The sequence below is a fragment of the Budorcas taxicolor genome, chromosome 2 (genome assembly GCF_023091745.1).
Source record: "Budorcas taxicolor isolate Tak-1 chromosome 2, Takin1.1, whole genome shotgun sequence".
Taxonomy (NCBI): domain Eukaryota; kingdom Metazoa; phylum Chordata; class Mammalia; order Artiodactyla; family Bovidae; genus Budorcas; species Budorcas taxicolor.
Genome location: NC_068911.1, coordinates 133,585,699 through 133,599,036, shown reverse-complemented (window position 1 = coordinate 133,599,036; position 13,338 = coordinate 133,585,699). Strand labels below are relative to the sequence as shown.

Sequence of the window (13,338 nt, the reverse complement as noted above, 5' to 3'; positions counted from 1 at the left end):
ACTTCCAAAACTTGGTCTTGTAATCTATAATAACAAATTATGTGAAGATTATCACTTTTCTTTGAATGATTTGAAAGCCCATTCATTTGTTGTTTTTCCTGTGGTTGTTGAAGTTTATTCCATGGTCAAGGCAATGTTAAGGTATTTATAAGCCAAACATTGCAGTAACTGTATTTTACACTGGGAAAAACGGAAGCTATTTTTGACTTTCAAAATGATCACTTTCAACACTTTCAATGGAGTTTGGTGTATTTGATTTTTGAACATATTGAACCTAAAAACTGAAGAGGTATACATCAACTTCATTGTTCATTACAACATACTGCAAAGTTTTATAACTAAGTCCAACAATAGATCCAATGAACTGAATCTATTTAAAAAGAATCTTTTAAAAGACTTTTCATGTTCTTCACTTAATAAAACCCTTGAGGTGAAGTTTCTTGCTAATAATTTCAAGGAAAACACAGTGATCTTATCCAGTTGACCAACAGGATGACTTCAGGCAATACTCTTACGACATTGTAGCTGAAAATTCCATTTGAAGGTTATGAGAAATTCTGTTCTAAAAGCTCTCATTAGGAGAGCCTCAAATTAAACTCTTAGAACTTATGCTTGATTCAGCTCTAAAACTCTAATTCACAGAGAGAACACTTGGAGAAGGGAGACTGGAAGAACAAAGTATCACCACATTCAAACAAAATAAACCAGCAGCTCTTTCAAAAAACATTACTGCATTTTCATCAGCCTCCAAGGGCTCTGTGAATAAAATCAAAGCAGCCCACGGCCCTGATACAGGGCCAAGGCCAAGAGCAAGGGCAAGGGCATGTGGCAGACCAGGCAGCTTGTTCATATCAGTGGTACAAAGTCACAGAACAAAAACACATTTGGACTCTTTGAGTTCAAAACAGACATTTAAAAAAATAACCATTGCTAGCTTAATTATTAATCACAATACTTTCCTGATTTTGAAGTTTTAATCAACACTAAGTAGGCAGTAGTTTCACCAGAAGGGGAGTTCAGGCTAAAAAGTCATGAGAATCACTGAAGAGATATGTGGGATGTCCACATGAAGAAGCTTTAGCCTGGGTCTTTTGAATTTAAAAAGAAAGAAAGAAAGAAAAAAGTCACTAACCTGGTACTTTAATGTACTCCAGTAATGTCTGCAACGAAGATCTTCTAAAGCACTCTCATACTTGCTTGCAAGGCTAGGATAGTGAACAGGGTCCTGAAAAGTAGAACCATTGTAGATATTTAAAATATGCCAGAATGGTCTTGGGAGAGAGGACAGCATGGTTCTTAGCTCTGCTGTGAAGTTTAACCTTTTTTAAGTACTTGCCTAATTCAGAATCCTGGAAGTATAAGCAGGGTTCTCCCTGACCTCCAGGACACTTCTCTGGAAGATCCATGCATAGGACGATATTTAACGAAGAGCTAAGTGAGTACAGGAGATCACTGTCTCCCAGTATCTTTATGTTTTTTAGGATTCTTTCACATGCCTTCCTAAATGATTTGAGGACTTACAAACCAATAAAACAGGAAAGTAGAAGCTAAGTAAATAATTAGAAAGGAAGAGAGGACTTAAACCAGGAAAAGGTCAGAGCAAAGGTGCACCATTGCTAATGAGTATCAAACTCCGTTCTGTATCCCCTGGTCAACCAGGAAGGAGGGAAGATGCTGGGGCTGCCTCTCTGCCACAGCCTCCCAGCAGGAAGCATTCTAGGGTCTAAGAGGAACACTTTTAGAGTTGAGTAAACCTGGGTCATTTGATCCTTACACAAGATTTTAAACAGTGCACCCAATGGTTCTTTTTTATTTTTAAATTAATGTTTTTGGAGTATACTTCTTTATAATGCTGTGTTAGTTTCTATTGTATAGCAAAGTGAATCATCTATACATGTACAGAAATCTCGTCTTTTTTGGTTTTCCTTCCCTTACAGGTCATCACAGAGCACCGAGCAGACTTCTCTATGCTATACAGTAGGTTCTCATGAGTTATCCATTTTATACATAGTAGTGTGTATATGTCAATCCCAATCTCCCAATTCATCCCATTTTCCCTTCCCCTCTTTGTACTCATAAGTTTGTGTATCTCCATTTCTGTATTGCAAGTAAGTTCATCTGTACCACCTAATGGTTATTTTTTACAATATAAAATTTTTAAGAGAAAATTAAAGCCAACAAAGCCTATTATTTTGAATGTGAACTGAAGTCGCTCAGTCATGTCCGACTCTTTGCGACCCCATGGGGTGTAGCCTATCAGGCTCCTCCGTCCACGGGATTTTCCAGGCAAGAGTGCTGGAGTGGACTGCCATTTCCTTCTCCAGGGGACCTTCCCGACCCAGGAATCGAACCCAGCTCTAGTAGAGCAATATTAATAGAAGAAATTGAATTGAAGGTAAAAGACTATAAGATGGAAGTTGTAATTTATATCATTTGATTCATTCAATAAATTATATTAGTGTGCTATTAATTGAAGGAGTTGGCTTTATTTTCTCTCTTTGGATAACCTGGTGACAATAAGTCACTTATATATGATTTCAAGCTTCTATTCTGAACACTTTGATATGACTGTTCTGGTTTTTTGTTCTTCTCATGTATGAGACGATACCTGCAGAAGCGATGATAAGAGAGGGCTCTATGTCTCTAATCTCAAGTGATCATACTTTTTTATGATCACACATACTTCTTTTATCATACATACTAATTTCTATACCACATGAGGATTGTTCACGGCTTCTGATCTAGTTTGGTCTGGTGGCTGCAGTTCAGGATTAATGTGATCAACATAGCTCAAGTTCCCTTTGGGTATAGCAAATTTATTTCGAAATAAATATTTTTTTTGTTGTGTCCTTCCTAGTCAACAGTCTTGTAAACTTTGACTGTTTGTCATAAGGGAGACCAGGTGCAAGAATGCCCAGATGATTACTACTATGATTATTAAGCAGTCTTCACCATGGTTCTCTGAAGCATTAGGGACCATATGAAGCCTTTTCCCATGATAACCCATTTCTCAGAAACTTTATGGAGAGGCTTCCATCACCATCTTACAAGTGAGAGAAACAAAGTTGAACCCAGAGAAGAAAGCCAAACATACAAAGCTAAACCTCAGCAAGTGGAAGAAATGCTTTTCTGAGGGAAAATATATTCAAACGAGTAACAAGTTCTCTGAACACCATCGAGACACACAACAGGTCAGAAAAATAAGCGAGTGGTGTTAAATCAGATCCCACACAATTCTGTGCTTGACTTGCAATTTTTCCCCAAACATACACCCCATCAACAGATGGCCTGTCATATGCCCTGCAAGCCCGTGAATTTCCGACGTGGGTTGTCTTTTCTACTCTATTCGATAGCTTTTTGGCAGGGGTTGTTGCCTTTTCTGCTTTGGGCATTCTCAGAGGCCCTCAGGCCTGCGAAAGTGAACACGTGGTCAGTTCCACTTACCATCTCCTTCAAAATCTGTGACACTTCCAGGTAGAACTTGAACAGGAAGCTGATGATGAGGGTCCTCTTGAACTCCACCTTCCCACCTGGGGCTGAGCCTGGGAGGGAGACTTCGTCCAGAATCAGCCTGCAAGCTGCATCCAGCATCTCTTCATTCCAGGGCCTGTGAGGTTCAAAAGAGGATTCCTAGCCCAACAGGACTCACTACCCCACAAGCTCAGCTAAAAGGTAAGACAAAGAGTGACAGTTTAATGAAAAAAAAAAAAAATAGTACAAGCTCCAGAGTCAGGAAATCCAAGTTCAAATCACAGCCCGCCACTCTCAGGGTGTCTGACCTGGGCACACCACTTCATCACCTGTAAAAGGGAAATCATGGTAGAATTCACCTCCTGGAATGGTCATGAGAAAGAAATGACAACTTGTGTTAAGTCCTCAACCCAGGAGTAACTGCCCCTTATATCACTAGAATGTTGACTGCATGCTAGGTTCTGTTGTAATTCTGTTTTATGGGGCTTACTGCTGGCTCAGTCTGTAAAGAGTCTGCCTGCAATGCAGAAGACTTGGGTTCGATGATGCCTCGGTTGGGAAGATCCCCTAGAGACAGGAATGGCAACTTACTCCAGTATCCTTGCCTGGAGAATTCAATCGACACAGAAGCCTATACACTCCGTGGAGTTGCAAAGAGTCAGACATGACTGAGTGGCTAACACTTACTTACTTAGACACCTTACATGTATTGATTCCAGGAGACATGTATTCACATCTATGTATTCATATCAGTAGAGAGTGAAGGACAGGGAAGCCTGGCGTGCTGCAGTTCATGGGGTCCTAGAGTCAGACACAACTGAGCTACTGCACAACAACAATGCATTCACCCACTTAATCCTCTCAACTGCCCTGAGGCATGAGATATGATTATTCCCCTTTGACAGATAAGGAAACTGTGGTACTGTAAGATTAAGTAAGCTTACTGAGATCACATAATTTACAGGAGTTGAAACGAGATTCTAACCCAGGCAGTGTGGCTTGATCAAGATCATGGTTTTAACCATTAGTTTATTACTTCTGAATGGTAATCAATACCTAGTGAAGGCTTAAGAAATAATGGCTATATCTATAGTCAAGTTATTACCTACAGAAATAAACAGCCAGGTATGCAATACACTTAGCAAGTTATTGTAAAACAAACTCCCATAATGAATCTTTCATAATGATAAATTATTCTCTCACAATAAAGAATCCAGATTTACTCATTTTGTTTACTGTGTCTCTATATCAATACTATTGGGAGATAGGTATACACACACACACACACACACACACACACACACTGTATGGTGCCCACTTCAGGATTCACTAAGACACATGGAAATAATCATGAAATCTTGTTGGAATTCCAAGTCATTAAACAGAAAGGTGATATTTTTCTTCTTGTAATTACATGTCACCACAGAAAGAGCCACTTGGTTCCCTGGAATCTCAGGACATGATTCCATACCTTCCAATGAGTTTCTGGCAGGAATTCTTTGCAAGGATGGTGGTTGGACCAACGCCTCCATATGCAATGGATAACTCTCTGATGATGCCATCTCCTTTTCCGAAACACACTCTCATTCCCGAATTAACTATTGCGAGTGCATTCTGTTCTCGCTGGGCTTGTCGGAAGGCTGACACAAACTCCCACTGAAAGCAAAAGTGAAGTGGCACTGGTAGAAGCACACTGAGGGACAACTGTGCACCAGGCAGTCTGAATGCATCGCCTCACTGGCTCCTTGCCACACTCTCTTGAACTGAACTGTGTCCCCTCAAAAGTGACATCTTGAAGTCTTAGTTCCCAGTAGTACCTCAGGATGTGACTGTATTAGGAGTTAGGGTCTTTAAAGAGGCAATTAAGTTAAAAATGAGATAATTGAGGTGGGCGATAATCCAACACGGTGGTGTCCTCATAAGAAGAGGAAATTTGGACATAGACACAGAGGGAAAACCATGTGGAGATACAGAGAGAAGACAGTTATCTACTAGCCAAGGAGAGAAGCTTCAGAGAAAATCAACACCACCAACACCCTGATATCAGACTTCTGGCCTCCAGAAGTGAGAGTGTAGTTAAGCCACTGAGGCTGTGGTTCTTTGCAGCCCTAGCTAGCAAAATCATATACTTTCCAAGGCAGGCTCGATCCTCCCCATTTACAGATGAGAATCCAAGGCTCAGACTGATTCATTAGGTCTGAACTAGGATTCACTCGAGTCTGACTCCAAAGCCCTTCTTCCTACCACTAAGTTCTATTGTAAATTTATAGCTTCTTCAAAACCTCAAGGTATAAGTAGAGGAATAGTTTCAAGTCTTACTTGTGACAAAGCCTCACAGTACAAAAAATTTTTTTAAATTTGTAGGAAGGTAACTTTAGAACTTGGTTTCAATGAGGGGAGGTACGAGGGGAGGGAGAGAGAGAAGGATGGAGAGAAAAGCAGAGTTAAAGGTCTCCTGATTCTAGGAATGATGGAGAGTACTTAATACAAGTGAAAAATATTTGCAGATCCTCATATTCTCCACTACAAACACTCCACACCTTTTTTTCTTAACTGTCTTATATGTTGCGATTAACAAGCTGTATGCTCACAGGTAAAATGAAGAAATTGAAAGGACAGTCTCACCTTCTTTGAATAGGGGATGTTCACTGAGATCAAGATTTCTTCAGGCTTAAGATCGGCACTTGGGCACTTTCTGAGAAACTGCTCATTTAAAGGAATCTGCCGTTTTCCTTCTGTGGAAAGAAAGAACACTTTCCTTGACATCTGATTTTTATTAAACAATCAAATTCCCAAAATTTGGGAAATAATTCTACCAAATACAGGAAACTGATCAGGAAAAGAAGTGCTCTTCCCTTGTTTAAAAAGTCTTTCACCATGTAATGGTGTCTTGCAGTGCTTCATCCCATCTAGAGCCCATCTTTTTTATTTTTATTTTGCCTTTTTTCTTGATTATAAATAAAAATATCTAGGTGAGTAGCCCGAGGTCAGGCAGAGAAGGACCTTAGGAATCACTTCCTGAACAGTACGATTCATTTTGAGATTTGTGAGAAGAAAGAAGATATTAATATCTCTTTTGATATTCTAATCAATTCATTCAACAAACATTTATTGTGTATAATCAAGAACTCTACTCAGTACAATAGTGAATAAATTGCCTTTAATGAATTTTTATACTAGTGAGATGTAGTCTTAATTGTTTCTATCTTTTCTCAGTACCTAAAGAATTTCTGTTCTTTAATCAATATATCGGAGGGAGGAACTATTTAAAGCTATAATGAAATAGGACTTTGGGATAAAAACTAAGAATCTTTTGATGTTTATATTTATATCACAAAACCTAATTCTCCATGAATGATTTTTTTAAAGGATGTTACTTAAGTTGATAACTGAATATACATCTTTTTTAGAACTTTATTTTTTAATTGGTGGAAAATTTTGTTTTGGTTTCTGCCGTACAACAACATGAATCAGTCATAATTATATACATATCCCCTTCCTCCTGAGCCTCCCTCCCCTGCCCCAATCCTATCTCTCTAGGTCATCGCAGAGCACCAGGCTGGTCTCCCTGTATCATTTAGCAACTTCCCACTAACTATTTTACACATGATAGTGTATATGTGTCCACTGACAGATGAATGGATAAAGAAGTTGTGGTACATCTATATAATGGAATATTACTCAGTCATAAAAAGGAACAAACTTGAGTCAACTGTAGTGAGGTAAAAAGTAAGTCAGAAAGAGAAAAACCAGTATCATATAGTAATGCATTTATGTGGAATTGAGAAATATGGACTGATGAACCTAGAACAGAATATACATCTTCTTCATTAAGATAATTTTGTGATTTAGATGCTATGAAGAGTTGGCATTTAACAATGCAGGTAAGAGAAAGTTAGTATGTATTTTTAAATTAAAAAATACAGATTTATAGAGGACCAATTGAATCTTTCTAATAATTGTTGACTAAATTGAAATGAAAGAAATAAATGAAAAAATCTTAGACTTAGTTTTCAAAAACGAAACTCAAAAAAGTATAGGATGAAGCTCAACCACTGTTCAATAGAAAAAGACTTGCAGGCTTCCATCAATGACAGCTCAAGTATGAGCCGAGAGTTCTTGTCACTCTTCAGATTACAGCAGGGCACTAACCAACACTGGTCAGGCAACCAGCATAGGAAAATATCTACCAGAAGCCTTCAAAAGGAAGGAGATGAAGACGTTAGGTGCATGTACAATTAAGACCCAACTGACTGACTTTCCAAGCATCTGAAAACGGAGATGGAATTATAATAAAAAGAATACTAATTGTCAAAACTGGACTTCCTATAACCCCGGAGAGGCAAAAGAAGAGGAGGAACAGGATTTAACAAGCCCCAGGAAGGAGGTGTCACTTACCTTTTGACAGCAGGTTGAGGGTACAGTTGCCCACAGCCAGGAGGGGGTTCAGATCTGAATCTGGATGCCTGCTCACTATGTGGCCCCCTAAAGACTTTTTAAAAAAATGGGTTATTTTCACTCCAGTTGTGAAATTATAAAGACACAAGTGGTAAAATAAGAATCAAGCTTATTACCAGAATCAAAGCTTTGGAAAACTATTCTTTTTGTCTGTTCTCAAAGAATGAAAATGTCACGATTTGATAGGAATGGTCATTCAAGGGGCACACACTAGCTATTACTGTCATCAAATACATACAGCCATATTCCTGATCTGGGGCCCAGCCAGAGTTCCCAAATGTTTCAGGAGAGCATGATACATCTGTGTCTTCTCCTCGGGGAGTTTCCGGGTCACATTAGCCAGGATGTCCTTCATCTCAGCCAGGCTGACAGCAGCACCTACGGTCAGCCCTGAAATGGAATCATTTGCAGAGAACACAATGTGATCACTGCTGACCTGGAAATGTCCATTAGATTTTAGACTGCAGATATGGGATCCCTATGCTAGATACATGTTGCCCTGCTACTGGTGGTCATGGTGGTGATGGCAGGAATCGTGGTTGGTAACGGAGGTGGGCTTCCCAAGTGGTGCAGTGGTAAAGAATCCGTCTGCCAGTGTGGGAGATACTAGTTTGATCCCTGGGTTGGGAAGATCCCCTGGAAGAGGAAATGGCAACCTACTCCAGTATTCTTGCCCAGAAAATCCCATGGATAGAGGAGCCTGGCGGGCTACAGTCTGACAGGTCGCAAACAGTTGGATACCACTGATCCCACTGAATACACACAAAGGAGGAGTTAACAGTGGTTCTAATGGTGGTGGTGAAGGAGGTGATGGTGTTGGTGACAGTGGGGGTGATAGTGGTGGAGGTGATGGAGGCTAAATTTTTTGAATACTCACTGTGTCAAGCACTATGCTGAATACTTTACAGAATCTTCTTGAATTCTAATGAAGATTTGAAATAGTAATAACCCCATACAAACTGAGGTTCAGTTAAGTATCTTGACTAACGTCTTTCAGTTAATATATGACATAGTCAGGAACTGGACTCCAGAGCCAGACTTCAAACTCACATTTCATTGCCTCTCATCATTGTCATTACATCAGTTTCCTTTATTGAAATGGAAAAGCCAGTTTGGAAGCTGCATAATACATAAACTTGCTTTGGTTATCTACTGTGCTTCTGGAGAGCAAAGACTCTCAACTTTATTGTTTATCCAGCACTTGGTATGGTACCTTTCACTGAATAATTGTTACAGTTCCCTGAATGGCAGACATAAAAGTTCTTCAGTGAAAATCTAACTATTCAGACAGTATCTCCTCTAATCATAGAGGATTCTTCCCTGAACCTCCTCCAGAATGTGATCACCTTACAAGGGAATCTCTCTGTATAATATAATCATGAAGATCTCTTCTGCATGTCTACTGAGCAAAGAAATAAGCTGTTTAATGCATTTTAACTAAGAAAGGAGGGATCCTGAGGACTCACCATTATCTGTATAGTTTACAACACTCAGTTCTTCAGTTCTATCAGGAGAAATTATAACTGGGTGAAAGATGCCTTTAAATTTCATGTCAGGGCCTGAGGATTAGGAAAAAAAAATAAGTAAACTAGGATGATGGGGGGGCCTAACTGCCTTTTAATTTTTGAAATTGTGATTAAAACTGATGTCCTTAGAACATATAAAAATGACATATCTTTCTATAGCTCTGTTCATTGCTAAATCACATACATAGAAAAAGGACAGACAGAATTTCACTAAACTTGTGAAGCCTTCTGGATTTGTCAGTGTTAAAACTTGGCTGACACATCCAAGTCGTCTTGGGGCATATTCAGAATTCTCCTTGGGAAGACTTCTAGGAGACTCCTCCAAGAAGCAAGTAGTCAAACTGAGTTTACAATGGACACAACAGAAAGACCCTGTCACTGCAATTTAAGAAAACCTACTGTATCCATTGAGACACCACTAAGAGAGGAAACAGAATAATTGCAAATCCCAGCCCCAGATCAGACTCCACATGGAAAGACAGGACAGCTGTGCTGACTTGTTACAGAGCAGGACTCTGGGGTTCAACTCTGTGTACTGCTCCGGTTAGAGTGACAGGAATTCAGTTATGTAATAGAAGCTGTGCAAGTCTCTTGAGCAATCCTCAAGGGAAGTCAAGCATAGATGATTTAAAATGTTATTTCAGACTGCTTTTCCCAAGAACATGCATATTTGAGGTTTTGCTCCCTGAAGCCCTTTTCCTGTTTTCTTCTAGGAAGCTCCTGGTTTCTACGTACCCACAGAGGTGTTCCCCATGACAACAGGGGCCTGGGGATACTTGACTTTGGCTTCTAGAAGTTCCTTCAGGGTCACCGGGGAAATCCACGTCATTCTATCACTACCAAAAATCCTGGTCTTTTGTGTCTTTTTCTCAGCCATTGTCTATTGAAAAAGCAATAAAGATTCAAGATCATCTCCTGATAATATTTCCACCTGCTTCTGCTGTCTTTATAGGAACAAGGAAAGGAAAGAGAGATCTCTTTAAAAAATAAAATAACAGTGACCTAAAAGTAGTGTTTACTAGAAATAAGAGTATGAGACAAAAATGTGACAATATTTCACTCCTTCTGGAGACTATATTTCCTGTTGGTTCTTTTATATCTTAAAAGAATCTATTTCAAAGTTTAAAAATACTTTGCATATTTAATTTCATCAAAACACTTGATGGAAGAACAAAACTCAGCAAAACTGGAAGAAGAAAACCTGTCTAAACCTCCAGATGCTGTCATTTCAGGGCATTTTGTAATAGATACTATCTGCTGATTTTTACAATCAACTGTTCCTCCCTCAGTCTCACACTCTTTAGACTGGACTGAGAATGGCAGATGGATACTACCTACTTGCCAATCAACTTTCAAGAGGATCCATAGCAAATGTCCTTCTTCACATTTCACCATGAATTCTTCTGGCATGAGTTCAACTTCGCCTTACTTACCATTAGCTCAGGAGGAAATATCAGCTCTTGAGTTGGATCCAATGGCAGAAACTCCTCTTCTGAGAAGAGTTTCAGACTTGTCTTAAAAAGAGAAAGTACCAGAAGTTATTGTCATCAGGCAGTTCTCCCTACTTTAAATCCTTTGTGGAATGAGGTCGGATGAAGATAGACACAGAACAGACAGACAGAAAAGCCCGCTGACCAGCCATGGTACCTGGGCTCTAAGCCAAGGGCTCTCACACAGACCAGGTTGCTAGCGACAGTGCACATGCTCCTTGGGGTCTGGGGGAAGCAGAGGAGGCAGCAGGCCAGACACAGCTGAGAACCAGAACCTTCCCCTGAACGTCCTGCCACCTCTCTTGTCTCTCCCTGCCCTTCCATTTTCCCTAATATCTCCACTAGCGAAAAGACTTGAAGCACATTTTTTTTTTTTAAAACTGAGAGACACTAAGAGATCAGTGTGTTTTCCCTCCTGCAGATAGTGGTAAGTGACTGAGAGTAATGTCTGGAGTGAGGGATGAAGTTGTTAAGATGGATGATGGAGTGAGAATGGGGGAGAGGACATGCTGACACGCCTCAAAACCTTGCACAGCCATTTTTCTTCCTAAAACTAAGCTGGTCTCTACTGATGTCCTGGGAAAATCTTTAAAAATTTACGTTTCACTGACCTCATTTCCTTCCTCAAATTCTGGTAATCCATTTATTCCTTGATCCAAACAGCAAACCCCATTTTCTTTACTCTGACAGCAGCCAGAAGTCTAGTGGGTGAGAAAAACAAATAACCAAGAATTTATTGTTGATTCTACTAAATATTTTTTCAGCTTTATTGAGCTATAATTAACAAATAAAATTATATATATTTAAAGTGTACAATGTGACTATTTGACATTACATTATAAGTATACTTTGTTAAATGATGATCACAACCAGGTTAATGAACACATCCATCACCTCACATAGCTAAAATTTGTGTGTGTGTGTGTATGTGTCTATTTTCTTCACAACTTTCAGGTACACAACACAGTATTATTACTATAGCCATCATGCTGTAAAGATCTTATGACAGAATCTGGCACATAACAACAATGGTTAATTTAATATTTTATTAGCAACAAATAATTTATTATTAACAATTTATCAATAACTTGGTATTAATAATTTATTTGTTGGTAAAATATTTTATTAATAATAACAAGTATTATTATTATCACTCTGTTCTTGTGATGCACTATTTCATCATGTAAATTCCAAAGCTAATCTCATGTGCCTTATTTCAATGGTGTTTATTCATCGTTGATTTGAGTGCCTACTCAACTGACACATTGGTGAAGCACCAAGCAGACCACCTCCTGGTGAAAAGACGAAAGGGTAAATGGGCAATCACACCACCATGCGACCAAGGCTGCTGTAGGGGTGTGCTCAGAGGGCTACAGGAGCACCAGGATGGGGTACCTGACCCAGACAAACAGGTCAGGAAAGATCCCTCAGCACAATGAACAATGACCAGTGGCCAATGTCAAAGTGCTCAGGTGCTTATCGTGTGGTTACCAGGGCAAGCTCAATGAACCAGGGTAGGCGCCCTGCCCAAGATCAAGTAACAAACAGCAATTACAGACCTTGAGATAAGAAGTTTTCCTGCATTAGTAACAATGGGCTATTCTTCTAATCACATCTACTGCTGCTGCTGCTGACTCTGTGTGACCCCATAGACGGCAGCCCACCGGGCTCCCCCATCCCTGGGATTCTCCAGACAAGAACACTGGAGTGGGTTGCCATTTCCTTCTCCAATCACATCTGCTATCCCCTACCATTTTATTTAACCAGGGAAAAAATATACTCAATAATGTGTTCCTTTCTACTCACTTTACAGAAAGTCTTGCACGCATCGATTATGGGCCTGTATCCAGTGCAACGACACAGGTTACCTGAAGGGGAAAAACCCAGTATTGTTAATCAAGGAATCTAGAAACAGGCACAGTTGGCCAAGAGATTGATGGGAATAAGGACCCCACCCAAGAAAGAAGCGCTGTTTGACATTTCAGCCCACCAAATCCACCAAATCAAATTTTTTCTTTTTGTCAACAACTTGAGATATTTGGCTGATAGTCTTGTGGCAGGGTCTAACAATTCAGCTATTTGTATTTTCTCTCTGCAAACAGTTATTATATACTCTGCTTGTGATAGCTGTTCAAAGAACACAGTGATTTCAAGTCAAAAACTGTTGGTATACAGCAATATTTGGGGGTTAATTTTCACAACCCAAATGGTCATCAACAGATAATTAGATTAAGAAGATGTAGTGTTAAAAACAAGATGTGGGGTGTGTGTGTGTGTTGGAATATTACTGAGTCATAAAAAAGAATGAAATACTGCCATTTGTAGCAATGTGGATGGACCTAGAGAATAATATGCTTAGTGAAATAAATCAAAGACAAATATTATACAATATA

General features: G+C 39.5%; 1 protein-coding gene across 1 annotated transcript in view; it reads right to left on the bottom strand.

Annotated features, from left to right (window-relative positions):
- The window catches only part of AOX1 (aldehyde oxidase 1), a 70,277-nt gene that overhangs the window by 42,324 nt on the left and 14,615 nt on the right, over nt 1–13,338 (bottom strand). Inside the window, exons 6-16 of the mRNA XM_052657728.1 lie at nt 12,752–12,813; nt 11,557–11,646; nt 10,889–10,969; nt 10,191–10,335; nt 9,396–9,488; nt 8,168–8,319; nt 7,870–7,963; nt 6,097–6,206; nt 4,943–5,127; nt 3,445–3,607; nt 1,133–1,225 (exon numbers count right to left, since the gene is read on the bottom strand). Of these exons, the coding sequence (XP_052513688.1) occupies nt 1,133–1,225; nt 3,445–3,607; nt 4,943–5,127; nt 6,097–6,206; nt 7,870–7,963; nt 8,168–8,319; nt 9,396–9,488; nt 10,191–10,335; nt 10,889–10,969; nt 11,557–11,646; nt 12,752–12,813 (1,268 nt within the window). The remainder of the gene's footprint in view (nt 1–1,132; nt 1,226–3,444; nt 3,608–4,942; nt 5,128–6,096; nt 6,207–7,869; nt 7,964–8,167; nt 8,320–9,395; nt 9,489–10,190; nt 10,336–10,888; nt 10,970–11,556; nt 11,647–12,751; nt 12,814–13,338) is intronic.